This window comes from Pocillopora verrucosa, chromosome 5 (assembly GCF_036669915.1).
Source record: "Pocillopora verrucosa isolate sample1 chromosome 5, ASM3666991v2, whole genome shotgun sequence".
Classification (NCBI taxonomy): Eukaryota; Metazoa; Cnidaria; class Anthozoa; order Scleractinia; family Pocilloporidae; genus Pocillopora; species Pocillopora verrucosa.
The window spans coordinates 21,648,054-21,668,493 of NC_089316.1; the positions used below are offsets into that span (position 1 = coordinate 21,648,054).

General features: G+C 38.0%; 2 protein-coding genes across 3 annotated transcripts in view; both read right to left on the reverse strand.

The window, feature by feature from the left end:
• The window catches only part of LOC131781719 (uncharacterized), a 7,937-nt gene extending 6,738 nt beyond the window's left edge, over positions 1-1,199 (reverse strand). The window contains exon 1 of the mRNA XM_059098434.2: positions 883-1,199. Within this exon, the coding sequence (XP_058954417.1) occupies positions 883-1,035 (153 nt within the window). The 5' untranslated portion in view covers positions 1,036-1,199. The remainder of the gene's footprint in view (positions 1-882) is intronic.
• Positions 1,200-1,748: 549 nt separating this feature from the next.
• LOC131781726 (ATP-dependent 6-phosphofructokinase, muscle type-like) lies at positions 1,749-17,918 on the reverse strand. 2 transcript variants are annotated; one of them, XM_059098440.2, is made up of 26 exons: positions 17,609-17,918; positions 16,877-16,990; positions 15,934-16,007; positions 15,207-15,284; positions 14,387-14,488; positions 13,728-13,815; positions 12,477-12,532; positions 12,022-12,131; positions 11,818-11,862; positions 11,509-11,551; positions 10,861-10,926; positions 10,544-10,639; positions 10,342-10,434; positions 9,685-9,810; positions 9,314-9,378; positions 9,021-9,111; positions 8,359-8,505; positions 7,667-7,737; positions 7,231-7,318; positions 6,588-6,740; positions 5,898-6,062; positions 4,958-5,019; positions 4,455-4,566; positions 4,062-4,164; positions 3,115-3,220; positions 1,749-2,844 (listed from the first exon to the last, which is right to left on the reverse strand). In XM_059098440.2, exons 1-26 carry the CDS (start codon positions 17,649-17,651, stop codon positions 2,727-2,729), a joined length of 2,415 nt encoding a protein of 804 aa, XP_058954423.2. In that variant the 5' UTR covers positions 17,652-17,918; the 3' UTR covers positions 1,749-2,726. The 2 variants fall into 2 exon arrangements, with proteins under 2 accessions (XP_058954423.2, XP_058954421.2); XM_059098438.2 differs by lacking the exon at positions 17,609-17,918 and having other exon boundaries at positions 1,750-2,844; positions 16,877-17,198.
• Between the last annotated feature and the right edge of the window lie 2,522 nt (positions 17,919-20,440).

Sequence of the window (20,440 nt, forward strand, 5' to 3'; positions counted from 1 at the left end):
CGATCGTTTTAAATTAAAGTAGTTTTATTTCTCATTTTCCTCTTCATAAATTGAGAATGTTTCCTTACACAGGAATAAATAATTATTTTTCTCTGCATGTAAACTTCTTTCCTTTCTTGTAACGATGCATTGTTAGTCACATAATTTTCTCACTTACTTGCGGTAATCGACGGTAATTACTAATTATTCTGTGGTTAAGGCCTTTTGCATTTAAAAAAATTATTTTAGTATACTTTTCGTTTAGCATAACTGTATCCCTGCTAGTTTTCGATTAAATGTAGACTGGTTGTAGCTTACTGCGAGCAGCGTCTATCTCTTGAATTTCACACTTGTAATAAACTTGTGAGAAGTTTGTAATAACCTGATTCAATGTACTGCTCTACGAGCTAGAGCTATGGACATTCTGAATTAATCTTATTTGAAGATACATTCTACTCTGGATAGATTTACATTATGTAATTCCAGGCGTAGAATGGGGACGCGCTCTACATTACTGCAACCCTTTTTAAACTTTCTTCAAAAAAGTTGTTAAAATGTTTTTCACGCAAACTTGCATTTAGTAATGTAATAAACTTCGTTTCTAAGGACCGATAAAATTATTTTTCAAATTCATGTTTCTTTTGGCGAAGGAGGTGTAAAACTATCTTCGATTTGTTCTTTGCACGACACTTCGATAATCCCCGAAGCAATTCAATTTAAGCAGCCAAATTCACCCGATCAGAATCTTTATAATCCATCGAATTTGAAACGGGCGAGAACTTAAGAGTGGGTAGTTGACCCAATTCTATGCTTCAAATCACTGCCTTTCGCCACCCTATTCTGGACAAACTGCGAAACCTCGACGAATCGCTGCGTATAGTATTGCATTTACCCTGTACGTACCCAAACGCCGCACCATATTCCAAAACATCCTTCGCCGGTCCAAAAATATCCCTCGACGCGGTCCACAATTCCGAATACAATAAGCAATATTCCAACCACAATGTGGCCTATGGCAATGAGCCTTGCACTTTTCAAGTCCTTTACATCCACCATGGCGATAATCTAAATGTTGACAATGGCGACGGATGCAAAACACATCTCCATAAACTTATATCCAATAATATATTCAGGATGGTTGAACACCATTTTGAATAATTTAAAGTTGCTCGTCCAAAATCTGGGTCGAGAATCTTGAAGTGTATTGTCATGTAAATGTGCAAAGCTGTCAAAGGGGCAAGGAAGGCGAACACGCAGCCCCCCTGTGCATTTCTTTAAATGAAGGAAATCAAAGGAACGCTTCCAGGAAGAACCGAGTCTCTTTCTTATCGATGTCACCCGAGGGGTCAGGGGAGGGGAACTAAAAAAAAAAAAAAAAAAAAAAAAAAAAAAATACTCACGAGGACGAGGCAATGCAATCCGAGTGGGTTCGAGAACTGGTGCCAGGATTAAGTGACGTGTTCTTGAGCAAGAAAGTTTGCTCTCATAAAATGGTTTTGATGAAGTAACATCCTAGGCGGCCGGAGTACGAACACTTGACGTCGCTTCAATTCACTATAACTGGAAGTCAGTCCACGTTGCGCGTATGATTCTGCCGTCAATTTTTTGACTCACCAGCCGTAAAGTTTAGATATTTTAGTTTCCAGCAGGAAAGGATGACAACCCCCACCCAGCAAGTTATTCTCCCTCCTCCCCTCCTTCCCCCGCAGAAGGTTTATGGTAGATATCCGCTGAACGCAAAGAGTGCAGAACCAGACGGAAATGACCTACTTTTATTAAAGAGCTTCTGCGGTGAAGAGTAGTAAGTCAGATTCTTTTCTTTTCAGAACGACTTTGAAGAAACCAGTCAACATTTCTCGCCAGTTTAAGAAGTTTAAAGTAACTCCACACAACTTCACCTGTAACCGACTATATTAATAAAATAATAATAAAAATTAATAGACTAATACAACTTTTTGGACAAGTTACCGGTATGGCATAAATTAGTTGATCTTCTACCAGATACACAATTATTATTATTATATAGATACTGATGAAATACCAGGATTTTTCCTTTTACTAAAAAATCATATCTTCATTGCGCGCAGTGAAAAAACCACTCTCATCTTTCACGTGTGAGGATATTGGTGTCGCCATGGTTATGATTAGCCAATTACAAGAGAGCTTCCCGCTCAGGCGCGCGGCTAGTTCCTTTGAAATTATGTAGGAATTTCATCAGTATCTAAAACATAAACAGAACATGACGTGGCCGCTTGGGGATACGAATTTCATCTTCTCATGCTGAAAGTATTTCTCACTCGAAGATAAAATTCGTATCCCCGCGCGGCTATATAATGTTCTCTATTTAACACAACCAAAAATTGTGGATAATTCCTTTAGTGTGGTTTCACACCTTTCAATATTTCATCGATTTTGTTTAACTTCTAGATAATCTTCTTGTCGTCAGTCTCTTAAATATTCCTTCACATTTTATACCAAAATCACTTCACAAATCATCGCACAACCATTCATGAAATCATCATTTGCGATATTTTGGACAAACGTGACAACTCAGACAACACACATTGTTCCTCCTGGCTTATTCAAAGACCGCTGTACTAAAACACTTCATTTTAGCATCTTGACTCGAAATAAACCTTACTCGGAATTTTCTAATCTCCGTCTCCAATCAATCTCGTTTTCACTACATCTGAGACACAAATCCACGTGACCAGAACTAAAGACAACACGTGCACATCACGTGCGCTTCATGGAAGAGGGGATAAATCGTCTTCCCGGTGGTAGTCAAAATGCTGCTGATATTTGGCCAATATTTTCTGTAAGGAACGCATTTCTAACCACCATTGCTCTTTGGGGACGCGGTGTCTGAAGAAAAATGGAGACAGTACATTGTTAAGTTTGAAATTCATAGACTTCGATGCCGAGATGTTTCTCCAAAACTAATTTGTACCCATTTTCAGCAGAACGCTTCTGACTTGTACTCCCATGTGGTACGGTTTACTGCGCTACATCAAATAGTATTTTCATAGTAAATTTTCACCACAAGGATCAAACATCCCAGTGCGCAAACTCACAGCATGACATAGCCCCTTTAATTTAAAGTGACTGGAATGAGATGAATTCTAATACACTCACTTAAAGTCTGTGACACTTTTCAGATCTTGAACTGGCGTGAAAGGGTTATCAGACTTCTTGATACCCAATAGACAAGCAGTGCTTGGAGATGAAGTTTCAACAGATCCTACAAAAGAATTATCAGAAGTCATTCGCCACTGTGCATTTACTCTTCCTGGATTCGTCTTCTTCTTTAGATATTGTTCAATGTGTCATTTTCCCTCGGAAAACATAACTTGGTAAATTTAGTCGAGAAAGATAAAGATTGACGACGAAGATGAGGGGGGTGGTGTGGGGACGAAGGGTATGAAAAATGCTACTCACTATTCAAGCAACAGACAACTTGTTCACGCAGATTACTGTGTAAGGACGCAAACTGTGCAGTATGATAGTCAGAGTGAGAAGAGTCTTAAATAGGCCTGTTGTCTTTAACGGAAGTCATCATCGGAGGAAAGTGAAAAGCCTTGTTCTTTTATTATTTCAGTGGAATGCTTTAAGTCTGTGCGATGAATTGGTTGCCCGTGATCTTATCGGATGTAACACTTAAATAGCGTTCCTCAGTCACAAATAGTCAGTTTCGGTCCGTTGTTAAGTCAGGTTCTGCTCAGTTTCCTCGTCAACGTCGTCAATCAATGATTTGTAAAATAACAGCGGTTTCCGCCGATCGTTGTTAACCGACAAAGTCCTCTTGAGGACTATTGCCACACAAACGATTACACCATAACATCAACTGCTATTTTAAAGTTCAAACTAAAGTAACCTTTAGACAGTTGGTATAGTGGAAGGTCGGTTAATTTAGTAACTACGTAGGCTCTCGCCGTCTAAGTCTTTGAAATATTTGCACGACAGCCTACAATCGCGGAAAAAACTATTAAGCCATCCAAACAAAATGTACCGCTTTTTTCAAACTCGACTAATATATTCTATTCTTTTTTAACTCTTTCCTTTCCCTCTTTAAAAACCGTTACCTTGATCTGTTAAATTCTCCCCAATCCTTTCAGTCAGCCAGTTAACGGCCAAAGTCGCCTGTCTGGTGGCCTGGATTCGATCAAAAGGCGACGGAGATCCACCCTGGCAAACATGGAAAATACAAAAACAAAAAGCTGTTGTGAAACACGACCTACTAAATCTTACATACGTAAGAAATTGCGTATTTAGGATAAAATTGGCACGCTGTTTCAACAAATTGTACATACAGCGGTAATGTGAGAACAATTTTGTCGCTTATTGTGGCTGACAAATGTCCTCTTCATCTGTTCTTTGGGATTTTACGAAAACCAACCTCGTCATATGGGAATTTTAATTTGTATGCTTCGCGTGACTAAGCACGGATAAATCACGTGGACAAGCATCAGATTCACCTGCTGTACATGACCAAGTACATTGGTTCTGACAGTGAAAAGGCCCTCTCCTTCTTCTCGATATAGAGCCGAGATGAAGTCCGTCGTGTAATTTTCGCTGCATTTCTCGTTCCTGCGTAAAGGTAGAAACAGATTTGAGCATTCCTGTCGAAATTTACAACGAACAGTCTGGTTTCGAGTAGTTTCCTGGCACTCTAAAACTGCTCTACATCAATAGTGCGCTGTACTCCGGGGTTGGGGGTCTGAGTTCGAGACCTGGCGTTTGTCACAGAGCCTCTCTCCACCCAGGAGAATAAATGGGTACCAGCGAATTATCAGGCAACCCTGATGAAATGTTGGGGGGGTAACCTTGCGATGGCATCCCATCCAGGGGCGGGTAGTGATACTCGTAATTATTCAATGCCATAAAAACTGGGATAAGCTAGGCTGCATGGACCTTTTTTGCTCCAGTACAGACTTGTTAACTTGTTAACTTGTTGACCTTCAGCGATAGGCGTTCTTACCGCAAAATGAGTCCTCTTCGCACAGAACCTTTCATTTTGTCTATCAAATGCTCGATGTTTTTCTGATGAAAAGGCAAAACATAACAAAGGTGAGGCTGCAATTATAAGAGTTTCTTAAATCTATAAATGCAACACAGTTTCTAACCCTTTGTACTCTAACATCAGTATGCATATTCTCCATACTGTTCTCTATACAATTTTCTAAGGTGCTGACGAGGAGAATTTGTTTAATAATCATGAGCTTCTTAAGTCAGTGATCAATTCTCTTTTTCTTGTGAACTTAATGTGTGATTTAAGGGGTGAAATGGTGAGGAGAAATTAGATTCTTGTCACTCTTTGGGGTCAGAGGATTAATGGAATTTCTCACAGGATCATGTACATGCAGAAAACTTAAGCCCAGATTTTAATTTGTTCAATCATAGCGGAGCTCGCACAGCGTAGCCACATAATTATACAAAATAGTAGTTTCCCATCAAGCCGAAAAAATTTGGATGTACGACCGTACAACCGTGCAGGGTGCTACTTTTAACATGCGTGGTTAAATGTACCCCGACGCCACGGTTTTGTTCAGTAGTCCAGTGGTCAGTGCACTGGGCTCCGAGTCGGACGACCCGGGTTCTAGTCCTGGCACACACGTGCAGGAAAAAAAAATGCGACCTCCATTATTAATTCATTCGTGTTTCTTATTGGTTTATAATTTCCACTACTCTCTTCTTCAGTCTTACCCATCTCATACTTTGTCGTTTCTTTCAGTTTAAAGGTAGTTTGATTCAGTATGAAATAAAAAGTCTTTACAACATCGTGAATTTGCGAAACTAAAATGATAGGGGTTCTCGGTCGGGAGCAGTTCAGAAAGAAAAGAAAAAAAAGAAAACGTAAGTAATCCGTGAAGTTTATGTATAGTAAGGCGTCCTCAGAAATTTGACATACTGGTACACACCTTCAAATCTTCAAGAGTAAGTTTCTCTTCAAAGATGTACGCTGCGTCAGCTCCTCCCGCGAGGGCGCTCATGGTTGCTAGGTAACCACAGTAGCCGCCCATGCACTCAACAACAAACACTCGTCTCGTTGCACTGCTGGCAGACTGCTTGATGCGGTCACAATTCTGTCGGTGAAAGAAAAAATGAAAGGAAATGAAATCATATGAAATGAATACAAAAAAATTGAAATTACATGACATTAAATGAAGAAAGCTCAAGTATATAACAGAAATTTGGTTTTAACAATTGTGCTGCTAATGTAAATTGGCCATCGTAAAGAGTTTGTATCGATGCAAAACCACACTTTCTTCAGAAATTAACCCCCCTTACTCAAACTTAGGAAATTATATTAAAATCCGATATCGAACGGTTTCCTTACTTTAACGTTCTAGATTATCATTACTGAACTTAGTTTTGCACTTTCCTACAGACACAGCACGGCAGAATCTCTAAAAAGTTAATCGATCACGCTGAAAGAAGTACGAAGTCTTTCATTTCTTTATCTCATTCAGCACAGACTCCTGTACACAGAGATGCATTTTAACCGCCGCCGGGGAAAACTGGTATTTATAAACAAAGCTAAGAAAATGCCAAACCAATAACAAGAAACCAAGAGTTCTAACTTCGGACAGTTAGTTCGAGAGCCTCACCTCTGTTATCACATTGAGAGCTGTGTCTACTCCTAAACTAAGATCTGTACCGGGCACATTGTTACTAATTGTGGCGGGAATGATAACCATTGGAATGCGGAAAGCTGGGAACTTGTCACGGGCCTCTGCAAGCTCCAGAACAGCGTTGTAAGCCTTAGGAAGAAAGAAATCACGCATGATTACAACTTACTTAGCAAAACTTGGGCGTTTTTGATACTATTTCCAAGGAAACAGACAAAAACATGCCAAAGCAGCAATTCATCGAAGAATTAGTGTTTTATACCGACTGAAACACTACCTAATCAATGAAAAGTTGGTTTGATTCCAAAATGTGGCCCCGTAGCTCAGCTAATAGTGGAACCAAAACACGAGCTTAGTCCCGGAGTGAGACGATTTTTCAATTTCTCCAATATGTTAAAAACTAGAAAACAAATAAACAAACAAACAAACGTACAAACAAACAAGAAATAATAACAAAAATATTAAAAAAAGAACACGCAAACAGTAAAAACTGCATAAAAACACAGCCCGTGTAAAACTACGGGGACGGTTTTTTCCCTTGCGAACATAAAACAACGAAAATTTGCTGATATTTTGTAACGTGGTAAAACTGCTAGGTGGCAAGACAACAACCTCGCCTTACCTCAAAGCCTCCAATAACCAACAGTCCTTGAATCCCGTGTTTAGATAACTTTTCTGCAACCTTTTGCATATCTTTAGAAGGTAAGGTTCTGTAGGTAAAAAGTTAACGTGTGAGGAAACACTTTACGTAAAATGTTCGCTGGTAGTGTCCTTACTAGGTCAGTAGGCTAAGCTTTCACGCATCAAGTTTTCTTTAAGTCAGAAAAGCTCTCTAGCACCGTATACCATACAGCAAAAGCGACAAGACAGCAATTTTAACATTTGGTCGTCGTATTTCCCGCAGAATTAGATTTAATCATCATGACTTTCATTGACCGGTAAGGCCCCGCTCGCGGTTTTACCGAAGTGCATTATACACAAAATGCCTGTATGCAGGCCGTAGGCGTTGGCGTGGGCAAGGTCGGAAAAATAACAACAGTAATAAGATGTATACATACCTTGTGGTTCCCAATTTAGATCCTCCTGCCCCCGCCCAAGAGTCGACATGGAGCCATCCTAGTTGTTCCACCTGTTTAAGTTTATTGCCAAAGGATAAAGGGGGTAAGTTTCTAGAGAAACTGTGGTGCTGCGTCGGTGGGAGAGTATAACAGGGTAATTTAGTATTATCAACAGAGTTGAAAACGTAAATTGGCCACCGTAGAGTTTAAAGGCTGACGTTTCGAGCGTTAGCCCTTCGCCAGAGCGTTCCAATCGCTCTGACAATCAAATGGGGTCAGCTTGAATTAACAACCGTTCACCAGGAGACATTCAGCTACGTCAAAAAGGTATACACTCTAAGTGTTCTTACATGCCCACTCCTCTCTGATACACCTCTGTAGCTAGGGAGTCTTGTTAACAAAAAACAAAAAAAAAAAAGACTTCCCGCTGCGCAAGCTATCTATCTGGCCATAAATATTTTCCATACACTTAGAAAGTCCAGACATTTTCTCCTTTACAATAAACGTCTTTCACTTTCTTTTCATCCCTTTCTTGTGCATCTTTTAATGCATTTTTATGTGTTATTTCCTAATTTCTGCGTTATTTCCAATGTAATTTGATTAAGTTAAATTCAATTTAGTAAAGAAAAAATTGACCTGCCTCGATTAGCATCTGTTATCTGCGGGTCAAAAGAATATCTTATATTCATTACCTTGTCATCAAAGAGCCCATTGATTCCATCTCTGATTCCCAGTACTGTGTGTCCTTGGTAGAGTGAGAAGCGGACAAAGGCACGGACAGCAGTGCTCATGCCTCCTGCAGGGGCACCAATGTTGATAACTGCCAAGGTGTGACCAGACTGAACAGGACAGAATTGGGTTAGAGGCGGGAACAGGTGTTGGGGGGTATTAGCTAGCAGGATGCAAGGAATAAAGGGAAAAAAGAGGGAATGAAGAAAGGAGGGATGGAAAGTGAGTAGAATGAAAGATGAGTTGGGGGAATTTGAGATAAGAGGAAATGATGTTGTATCAGGGATGCAAGGGAAAAGGAAAATAAGAAAAAAGGGAAGGGAAAAGGATGGAAGGAGGTAGCGGGAAAGAGAGAAGAGAAGATAGGACGAAAAGAGTGACTATAGGGGTCAGATGGAGATAGTTGAGAGGAGGGAGAGGGAAGGAATCAGAAAGATAAGAAGGGTGTAAATACATCTAGGAAAAGCCGAGAGCCAGGACATGTAGTGTCGCAGATGGATATTTGAAGATATAGGTGGACACTGTAAATTCTTTCTTCTCAGAGGGAATTGAAACGTCTCAAATTCACAATTAAGAATTACTGCATCTTTGAGTATCCAAATATTTACGAAGAGAGCATGCGTACTTTGCAAGTGCCCGATATATCACACTGGCTCGAAGCTGGAGGCTCCACTTCCTTCAAGACTTTGAAAATCTCTATGTTGCTCTGGAAGGTTCTGGAATAAAAAAAAAAACATCCATTGGTAAAGGGATACCTATCTGGTAAAACGTTAACTTTGATTACAGTCTTTCAAATGCCAATTAAGGAGGAAATGATAACCAATTATCTTTGTTTAAAACAGAGATGTGGGAAACAGTAAAGGAAAATAGAAGACTTATGAGGGAAATAGTAAAGTTACTTAATATCACATGTTGTACCTTCCTCTCAGTTCGACAACTTTATCAAAGTTCTTTGCTTTCGTTGCGTCCTTGACTTCCAGAGTCTGCAGGATAATATTTACACTGAATGATGAATGCTGATTATGAAAAATAGGTTTACATTGCAGACATGTGGGTAGTGCTTTTTCCATGTTGCCATGGGTTTGTTCAGTAATAGATCACAGAAGACGTTAAAATGCCGTTAGAACATCAGTAATACATTCGGGTGCACGTTGTGAACCACTCTTTTTTGTTTTTACCACATTTTGACGTCATCTGTGATCTATTACTGAACATGTGCATGGCAACAGGGAATCGCTTTGCTACTTTGAGAACATGAATTACAAAGGCTATGTTATAAATGAGTTTACCTTACGGACACATTCCATGAGTCCTCTTTTCTTGATCTTGTTTCCGTCCAGGCAGATTACACATGGGGCAGTATCTGGCTTGGCATCCAAGACAGCAAGGGCTGCCTCTGCTCCCATGCGACAAGACTGCAAAATTGATATATAAATGTACCACTTTTTTGCAAATACAAAAGCTAAAGATAGTTGTGCACATTGCAGACAGCAACCCTACATGGTTTATTATATGACCTATTCACCTAGTTGGTAATGCTAATTGAACTGCATGAAGTGCGATTTGGTCTGAAATCTTACATTTGATTTCAAAATCAAATGAGCGTGCTACGCTAGTTAAATTTGAAATCAATAGAAGTATGATTTCAGACCAAAATTGCACGACATAAAGTTTAACCACCACTTCATTACATTCGTTTTGCACTTCTGATTGGCTGAAAACTTGTAACACAAGTGCAAAGTTCTAACATGAGTGCAAATTACAAATAACTTGCGCATGCTGTCAAAATTTCATCTGCCGTGACTTCCTGTGATGCTTTCTTCATGTAAATTATTAACTAGTAATTATGGGCTTGTGCAATTTTGTTGTCTTTGAAAAATATGTTCATGCTTATTAATACTAAATTGCACTCAAACTCGTGTAATTACCGATACCAAAACAATTACCAGAATTCTGTCAAAAGCAGATGGGATTCCTCCTCTCTGGACATGTCCAAGAATCGTGACTCGTGCATCGTGCTGGAGTTTTGTCTTGACAAGCTGTAAAAAAAAAACCACACAAAATATAGGTTTTTGTGCAAGAACTTTCTCCCTGACTAAACACAATTCTGAATGACTGTTATGTAATACTATAAATTGCACTGTGTACCTCCTTAATGTCATTAGCAGTGACAGGGTTTCCTGCAACATCCTGAGCACCCTCTGCCACAATGATCATGCATAAACGTCTTCCACTATCCCTGACCTAATAGAAACAACACAAAAGATGGCAGTACTGTTAATCTCTAACAGAAAATTTCAGGTCTTAGGTCCGCTGGCACCGCAAGAAAACAACAACAACAACAACAAATTCACAAATTCAATTGCATTGCCTTAGAGTCAATCAGAATTGTAAGCATCACCAATAGTTTCAAAATGAGTGTAATATATGTTGAAATACCACAATGATGAGAAAAGAACACCTACTTTTCTCAAGTGATTGCACATTTTTTCCTCCCAACCTTCCTGGACAGGCCATTCAGGGATGAAAATCTAAAACAAGATGATAAGTTGGTGTCCAATTTGGTGTACAATTATGACCAGTGGTTGACAAAATTGGACAACAATGAAGTGGGAGTACCACTTGAAAACCATAAATATATTAATGGACAGAATTGGATGAATTAAAGCCCTGTTATCAGTTACAAGCCATCAAAACTAGCATGAAATCTGAGAGACAAAACAGCAGTGGTTTCATCCCTTTACTCCCAAGATCTCATAGGTAATTCTCATTACTGTCTACCATACAATTCTTATGAAGATATTTCAGAGAATTTGGTATTAGATCAACTAATAATCCACTAATAAACATTTTTCTTTATTCTCATCACTTGTCTGTTTGATATTACATTGATATTGTAAGGAGAAATTCTTTCTTGGTCATTCATAACAGTTTAGTGAATGTTAAATTCTTTCATAACTAAAAGCATTGCAAAATAGTTGACTTTTTGCATGCATATATGAGCCGTAAGTCAAGCCTCTGAAATGTTCCATTTAATTCAGATGTATCTCACAGGAAAAACATTAACATGGTTGTACAATTTGTGATGAGTTTGAGTGAAGGGATAAACTTACATAGTCTGCACCAACTCCCAAGCCTGTAACAAGAGCTAGGTATCTGCAAAAAATTTTATAAAAAATCAATACAAAATTTGAGTTACACATGTATATAGCAGAACAAAGCTTTAACTATAATTGTACATTTGGGAAGTGTCAAATTCTCCATATAAAACTATGTGAGCTTGTAAGACTAACTTTCTCCATGACTCCAAGGAAGAGAGAAAACAAAACAATATCAACAGCAAAAAAATGGCAAAAGTTTTGAAACACCCTTGCTTTTAGGATAAATCATTTGCCACCCAGGATAAACAAAAAAAGTCTTACCCACAATGTCTCCCCATAACTTCAAGGACAAAAGTCCTCTGATGGCTATAGACAGAAGTACAAAATTCCAATCAATCAAAATATTTTTTCATTGGTGAAAAGCTTGAAGTTATCTGCTGTTTGATTCAAAGAACATACTTGACAACAGAACTAAAAGTAAACAAAAGCACAAGGAAAAAAAAGACCAAGGACTTCAATTCATACCTTGAAGCTGTTGTTGTAATGGCATCTACTGCTTCAAAAATCCTATGAAGTGCTGAATCAGCTCCAATGGTCATATCAGTTCCGCAGAAATCATTGTCAATTGAGCCAACCTAAAAATGAAATATTGCAGCACAATAATGAACCGAAAAATGACTTTATGCAACATGAAAATAATCCTAAAAATGTAGCGAAATATTTTGGCAGGAGTCTGCAGTATCACAATTCCTCAGGAGAGCATCACTCAGACTCTGTTAAGAACACAATGTCCTCTCGGCCCTAAAAAAGAACTTCCCACCTGCAACTCAGAACTGCGAAGTTGGAATGAAATTTATTTAAAACCCCTGCATGGAGTAATGACTGAAAAGTAACTATATGCTCTGGAAGTTTAAATCTACATGAAAACTCAGTTCATATATAATTATTGAACAGCATATTCTGAGGAAAACATGACTTACCATCCCCACTATATTAAGGTGATTATTTTCTTGTGCCATTTTTTCAGTCACAGCACCTGGAAATACAATTATTGATTTACTAATAATGATAATTAAATAAGAAGATAAAGCAATATTTACGTATTAATAAATAAATAAATCATCTAATAAAATAAATGGAAAAACCAACTGAAAGACCAACTGGTAGATATCCATAAAAAGGATATTTTTTTAAAGAAAATGTGGTGCTGCATTAGTGCGTATAGTATAACTGGGTAATTTGGTATTATCAGCTGAGTTGATAAATGTAAATTGGCCACCATAAAGAGGTTCTTCCTAGTGTAAGCTGATGTTTTGAGCATTTGCCCTTTGTCAGAGCAAAAGTTAGGCAAAGGTTAATACTCAAAATGCCAGGTTATAAACTCTTTACAGTGGCCAATCTATATTCATCAACTCAGTTAATAAAACCAAATCATCTTGATAGAAACCCAGCCAGACAGATAGACTGTTTGTACATGCTGGCAAGCAGGCACACAATCTCTGACAGACTGACTGACTGACAGCTTACAGACAAATATTAAGAAGGTTGTTAATAAAACCAGGAATATGACATGGGACGATACAAAAGCCTGACTTCTTTTGCATCTGTAATATAAAGTGCAAATCTAAATTTTTGAAGTCAAAGATCAAGTCCAAAAGCCTACAATATAAACTTCATTTATCATCCATGCTGTTTGCTGTAATGACCAAGTTTAAAGAACATTTGCTCAAAACTTGATTTTCAGATCCTTTTTCCATGTTGTCATCTTTCATTATGAACTGTTACTGCAGCTGCAGTTTCAGTCCAAGACAAAAATTCCCTGCTACTTGTTACGCAATCTTTGTTTTAGTAACATCCTATTATGACAGCCAAAAGACAAGCTAACAAAACAAACAAGCCTGAATATGAAAGCGATCTTCCCATTAATGAGGACTACTTAAGCAGTAGTGAAAAGAAGGCCTGAAAAAAAAATTCAGGCCTATATGGGTTTTTTTTTTTTTTTTTTTTTTTTTTCAGGCTCATTATTGCAAAGATTTCTTTCATATTCACATCTTTATCCGCAGTTCAAATATATGACTTTCATATTCACAGCCGTTTAAAACAAACAAAGTTGAAAAGGTAGACAAATACACAAAAAATACACAAAATAAACTTTTATTTACATATAGGACAATAGGAAACATTTAACCACCAAGCTCAATCTTTTGCTTGATGAGTGAACAAAAACTCACCAGTTTCTACAAGTTCTTCTAAAAGCTCTTTCCATTCCTGTCTGAACAGATTGGCCCCTGTTAAACTACCATCACCTCCAATAACAATCTGCAACAAAATGAAATGGAATTTTCTCAGTGTATTAATAATAAATTACTCCTTTAAGTTTCACAGAAAGTAATGCATGTCTGAGAGGATGAATACCAAATTGCACCTTAATGAATGACTGTATACTTGACCGCCTTTTAGTCTAAAAAATTGACTAAGTGACTGGATGCAATGACTGACACACTGGCTGACTGGCTGACTGACTTGGGTTAGAATTCAATGTCAGACTGAATGCCTACATGACTAAAAGATTTTATTACTTTTTTTCTTTTTTTTTTTTTTTTTGGGAGGGAGGTTTGAAGGGGGGAGGGGTAAAGGGAGTGGGGGGGGGGGGGGTACTACTACATAACTTGGTTTATCAACTAAAGTAAGTGGCCTGCCAAAGAAAGTTTCAAAAACTGATGTTTCAAGCTTTAGCCCTTCATCTGAGTGAATGACATAGGGCTATTAAAGGGCTGAAACTCAAACAGACAGTTTAAGAAACTATTTAAAGGGGCAAATTCATTAATATCATGGCTGAATAAACCAGCTGAATTGTTTCATAATCACACCAAACAGTTAGCATACTTACTAAATTTGTTATGCCTAAGGTCACCATGTTCTTAGCAGCTGTTAAACGACCTTCACGCGATCTAAAATCTTTACATCTTGCACTTCCAATGACTGTTCCTCCCTAAAATTAAATGAATATCAAATAATTAATAACTATCAACAGTGGAAATTACTTGTTACTACGATAACTTTATCATTCTTTCTAAGCGGTATAAAGAGTTTTGATAAGGTAGATGCAGAAGGAAAGCTAACATCATGACTTTTATGCAATACATATCAGGATCAATGATCACATTCTACAAGACTAACATCATCAACCTTAATTATAATTCAAAGTTTCAAACTCCTTATTGCTCATTTCCCTGCACAAAATAAAGTATATTGCAAAGCAATACCAGTAATACTTGCTACCCAAACTGGTTAACCCTCAAACTCTCAGAAGTGATTAACATGTATGATATCCATACATTATCCAGCAAGCAGATAATGAGATTTACTCAAGCTTATCAGGTAGAAGTTGTTAAAAAGATCTAATACCAAATTCTGGTAATCAATATACAAGGAAATGTGCAGAAGCTAGAGGGGAGAATTAACAGTCAGATCATGGGAGTTAAAAAGGTTAACACTTAAACTGGGTTCTCAGAGAGATGATGTTACAAACCATTTTTGTTTGGCAAAATAATCCACCTGAGAGAGCTAATATTACAAAAATCATGCACAAAATGTAGGCCATAAAGTCAAAACGTAATGTACCATACAGATTTTCTCACTTACCATTCAAATTTGTTGATCGCAATGATGTTTGTACCTACAAGGTAGTGCGGAATACATGTACCTACCAGTTGAATGATACCAGACACTTCCTCCCATCTGACTTCTCTGATGTTATCGCCGCCATCCACCAATCCCTGATAACCCTTGGACAACAAAATCACAATGGTATACATATTATGAAAACGAGATGATTAAAACTATACTTTCATAGTGGGTAACTTAGTGTATTACCACACTCCCCGAGTGGGATACTGATGATTTGTAAGTAACACGTCCAAATCCTTCCCCTCCTCACCTCCGCTGGCATTTCATCAGGTTTTCCTAACAGCTACAGTACCACTCAGATATGTGTTAACTGTTTAAACGCATTTTATAAGTGCAGATGCAGTTTGTCAGACATGCATATATGATATTCATGCATGCAAGGGCAAAAGACATGTGCAACTTATGCGTCTTTGTTATTCAGTGCTGTAAGTTAATCCTTTGTGCTACATTGTTATGTAAAATAAAGAACTTTTGGGTTTCAAAAAGTGACATCAGTCAACAACAGAAAAAGACCTAGCTCATATGAACTAATGAGGCCGATGAGTCAAGCTTAAGTGGGTATGTGAGAAATTAGGAAATCACAGCACACTGAACTAGCTAGGTTTAAAAGCACTGAGGACCTCTCTGCTTTGAGTTTGGGGTACAAGGTACTAAATTAACACCTTGCACACGCATACATCTGTGCATTTTTGTTTTGTTTTCTTTTTTTTGAAGACCTACCAAATCAAGTCAGGAAATAAAACCTACCTCCCACACAGTAAAGACCCTGGCTCCTGCATAGATACCCATCCTAACCACAGCTCTGATGGCTGCATTCATCCCTTAAAAAATAATGTAAGGATAGTAATCTATTGTATGTATATCGTATAAGTCACACATCCATTAAAATTATTTTACACAAAGAACTAAGATATACTGAGTAATACACACACTTGATTGATTCCTACATATGATCTATTGGAAGACAGATGCATTGTGGTTTGATTTGTCCACAGTGACTTTGTACAAAAAAAAAAATAAAGAAAAAAGAGTTTTTTGTTTCAGAATATTACTCCTCAGAAGTTTGCTTTCATAATTCAAAATTTCATGCACTAGATCTCATTCTTCCTGCTCGTGTCTAGGCAAACCAAATATTTGGCACTCTTACTAATTTATGCAATTGAGTATGTTGTTTTGATTGGTGTCAAATTTAATTTGGTAGATTTCATGTACTTAATTGCAACTCATTAGTACTGTTTCGAGAAACGCAAATAAAATGGATTCCATTACAGGAAAATAAAGGTTTTAACAATAAATTTATTGAATAGCTGACACCAGCTGCTCCGATGAAATCAAATTTTCCATCGGTTGTAAAAAAATATCGAACAGCTCAGCTTGAATTGATGTGACTGACCAAGCAATAACATAATTTGCACCGGCGGCACAGATCGTTTGCAAAATAAAAATGTAATCCTCAATGACAAACATTAAATCTACGAAAAATCACAACAAAAAATTATGAAAATCCTAAGAAAAGCTTTCCAGTAATTAAAACATCGCACAATCTGGAAGAATGTAAACACTCCCTAGCATACAAATTTTATGTAATATCAACAAAAGTAGATATTTTTCAGGTGGAGCAAAATTTATCGTCTGAGCTCGAAAATGAGACATCAAAGATATTCGTAGACAAAATTTAACTTTTTCATACCTTGTGCATCTCCACCGCTTGTTAAAACAGCTATACATTGACCGGCTCCTTCGACATTCAGCAAAGTTGGCAATCGAGTTCGTGCATAAGCTTCCCTCTTGGCGGCCGGTTCATCTGTGTCAAAATCGAACGAAACATCTTCGGCTTTTCGCTTAAGAGGTTGTTTCCCGGTACCAGAAGGGGACATGAGTTGCTTTAGCCTCTTGGTTAGTTCGATGAGCAAGTACAAAATTACTTGAGACATTATTGTAGATAATGTTTACAGACTTTACCCCAATTCACCCAAACACAGACCCCAATACATGCAGCACTGCACGGATCGATGCAGTGCTTTAATGCTTTCTTCACGGTCCAAAGGCCCGCGATTTGTCGGCCTGCGGAAATTCTATTGTGGCGATTTTTGTCGGAGATTGGCCGATTCCCAGCGAAGTCTTACGGAAGTTGGACAGGTGTGTAATCAAATTTTAAATTCGCAAGAAGAATTCTCCTCAAAATAAAAACAAAAATTATTCCTTCATAAAGTAGTCGCCACGTTGGGTTCAAAAAAGGTACGCGTTTCAAATGGTTTTAAGGGCAATACGCGCTAACAAACAGAAATAGCGTAAATTTTAGGAGATCGGAATTCAACGTCAAAAGTGCCAAACGCTTCAACCCTATATTTTTGCAACATAAATAATACACATCAGATATAAATTTTGCACCAAATGAATAACTAAATAAGAATCAAAATACCTTGCTCTCGTTTTGTTTCCATTGTTGCCCGGCTGCGAGGCATTCTCCGGTCCGATAACAAAGTTATTAGGACTATAAACAACTGATAGTACCTTAGGCTGTACAAATCGCCGCTTCTCGGTGATAGCGCTTCTCCAATGTCGAGAAAGTCGTTTTAATCAAACCACTAAATACAATGTTTTGAGGGGAAGGGAAAATTAACGTTTCTTCTAGGCCATCCAGGTCGAGCGACATTCATCGAAAATTACCATGCATCTTTCGCGTAAAAAGTGCTGTATACACTTCATGTAAACGAAAGAAGGGTGGCTACGAAAAGGATGACAAAACAAACAAAAGATCCACTTTTACATTTAAAATAATTACCTCCAGATGGAAGTGAGTCATTAACATATTGGCCCCTTTAAATATCAACTTTCAATATCCATTTTTCAAACACAGTAAGCACGATCAAGACATAAAATCAAATGTATAAAAAAACTGCATTTTCATGGGAACTGAAGAAAGATATGGTAAAAGTCAAAGGTTAAAAATGTCATCCGATATCATCTGTACTACGATTATATACATGACGTATTTTCCTTTTATTAAAAAGTTTGCAATGACACCTTGAATTGACAAACCATGGCGTCCCACTGTGAGACTAGTAATAACACAATTAATTTTGGATACAGAATTAGTTTTATACTGTTCAATAATTCATAGGTCTTTTTCCCCGCACACACTCGATGGCAGAAAATTGGGCTTGGACCAAGTGACAGTACAATGACTTTCCAACCGGGGTGGACCGAAAATTATTTTGATCACATCGGGAGTAGATTTTAAGGGGCAAAACAGTCGACTTGTTTATGTCATTGTGAGTACTTAACCACGTGCAACCTAGTAGGAAGTAAGTTGAGGTCTTCCGGTCCTAAATACGTATTACCATGAGAATACTTAGGAGGGGGGAGAATGCAGTGGGGCAAGGGGCTTAGGCCAGGGGGGCCTTACCACCCTCTACTTTTTGTGGGTAAGACATTTATTTTATTTTGGTATGAGTTACATATAAAGAGTAAATGAGAAAGAAAAATGAAACGAAAAAAGTCCAGTTTCCCACGGATTATCCCATCCCCGACATCGCGATTTTTTTTAATTTTCTTTGGAAGAAGGGGAGAGATGGCCCTGACGTCCCCTAAAAACTAGCCCCATCCCCCTTCTCCAAATAAAAATAGGCTCCCTGTCTCTAGCTTATTAACCCTCTTCTTTATTAACGAAAACTGGTACGACATAAATCGGATTATTAGCAAGCGGATCTCTTTTTTTACTATTTTGAGGCCCAACACAAACATATTCGGCAGGCACGGTTGAAAATCTACACTTACCAACTCAAAGAAAAGCGGTTATGTTGTTCGGTGTCTTACTAGCAAAGAAGAAACCGTCTTCAATTTTATTGTGATCAAATGGCGTTTTGGTTGTTGGTAAAGGCCTCGGAGTGAGGATTTTAGTCGTTGTATCAGATATCATAGTCCACATCGTCTGTTATAGCTGTTTTGATTAAAAAATTCAAGTACGAAATGAACTTTGAATGTTTTGTTTCACACTCATCCACTGATTGGCTAAAATACAATGGGTGGCTCCTGAGACTGATACAAGATTTTCAGACAGTTTTAAATCTCAAAAAATTATTTTCGTTTGCACTCTTTTTGGATTGTTTTTGAAAATAATGCAACAGACTTTAATTTCAAGAAATTTATCTTTGCCCAAATTGTTAATCTGGGAACAGACCCTCACTTGTTAGCTCAATTGGTAGAGCGCTGTACCGGTATCGCAGAGGTCATGGGTTCAAATCCCGTACGGGCCTGAATTTTTTTCAGGTGCTATTTACAACTACTCGTTTCAGTAGTGTGCTTAAGTGCGAGGATCTCTTAATTTCATCTCTCCACCGCATTGCAAATATATGAATTTTCATATATCTAAAATCATCAGACCCTCACTATTTGGACTGCAGGGCGCTTGATTTTCGCCGGTGAGAAAGTTTGAGACGTTTAGTAGCTTTTCTTTAACACTTTGATCTCTAAGAGTGACCAGTATCTATTTTCTTCTTTCAATATTACCCCTGAATGACGCATTGAGGTCAGGACAATGAAGAAAATGATCACCAAATTAACAAGCTCTTGATTGTTTAACAAATTCTCCTTGTCAGCACCCTTGGAAATGTATAGAGAACAGTATGGAGAATATGCAAACTGATGTTATTGCGCAAAGAGGACGTATAATAATTATCAAGTATTTTTGAGTTTACATTATTTAAATTTATCCCGTAATTTTTTAACGAAATTTTTCCAGGTTTGAAAGTCCACTTTGCTTCCCCCGCGTAAAAATATCTATTGTGATAAAATGACTTGCGTTAAAATCCAAGATTATTCTTGATCTGATTAAATAGGATTTGAAACTAGTTAAAATGGGGTATGGCGAGGCTCGGTTCGTGGCGCGCTTTTTCAAAAATTCGTGAAAGAAAGCCTCCACCCACTCTTGATCTGACGTGTTAAACTTCGTTTTTGGATCAAAACTGTACTCGCTCAGGGAAGAAAAAAGTACTAGACGATTTTATCTCCTAGACCTGAATGTCGATAAGTCATCTTGAAGCTCTAGATCTGACCTTCAGAGTGCTAAATCGAGCATAGCTGGGTTATCTTAAAGAAGCAGGTGGCGCGCACGAGCAGTGAGAACGCCTTCAATCAAATGTCCCGCTTTGCCAGGTGTTTGTCTTAATCTCCTTCCCAGCCCTCCCATTCCAAACAAACTTTTGTTTCGACAAGGAGACCACTCGTGCGTGTTTGGTCGTAGTTAAAGGTT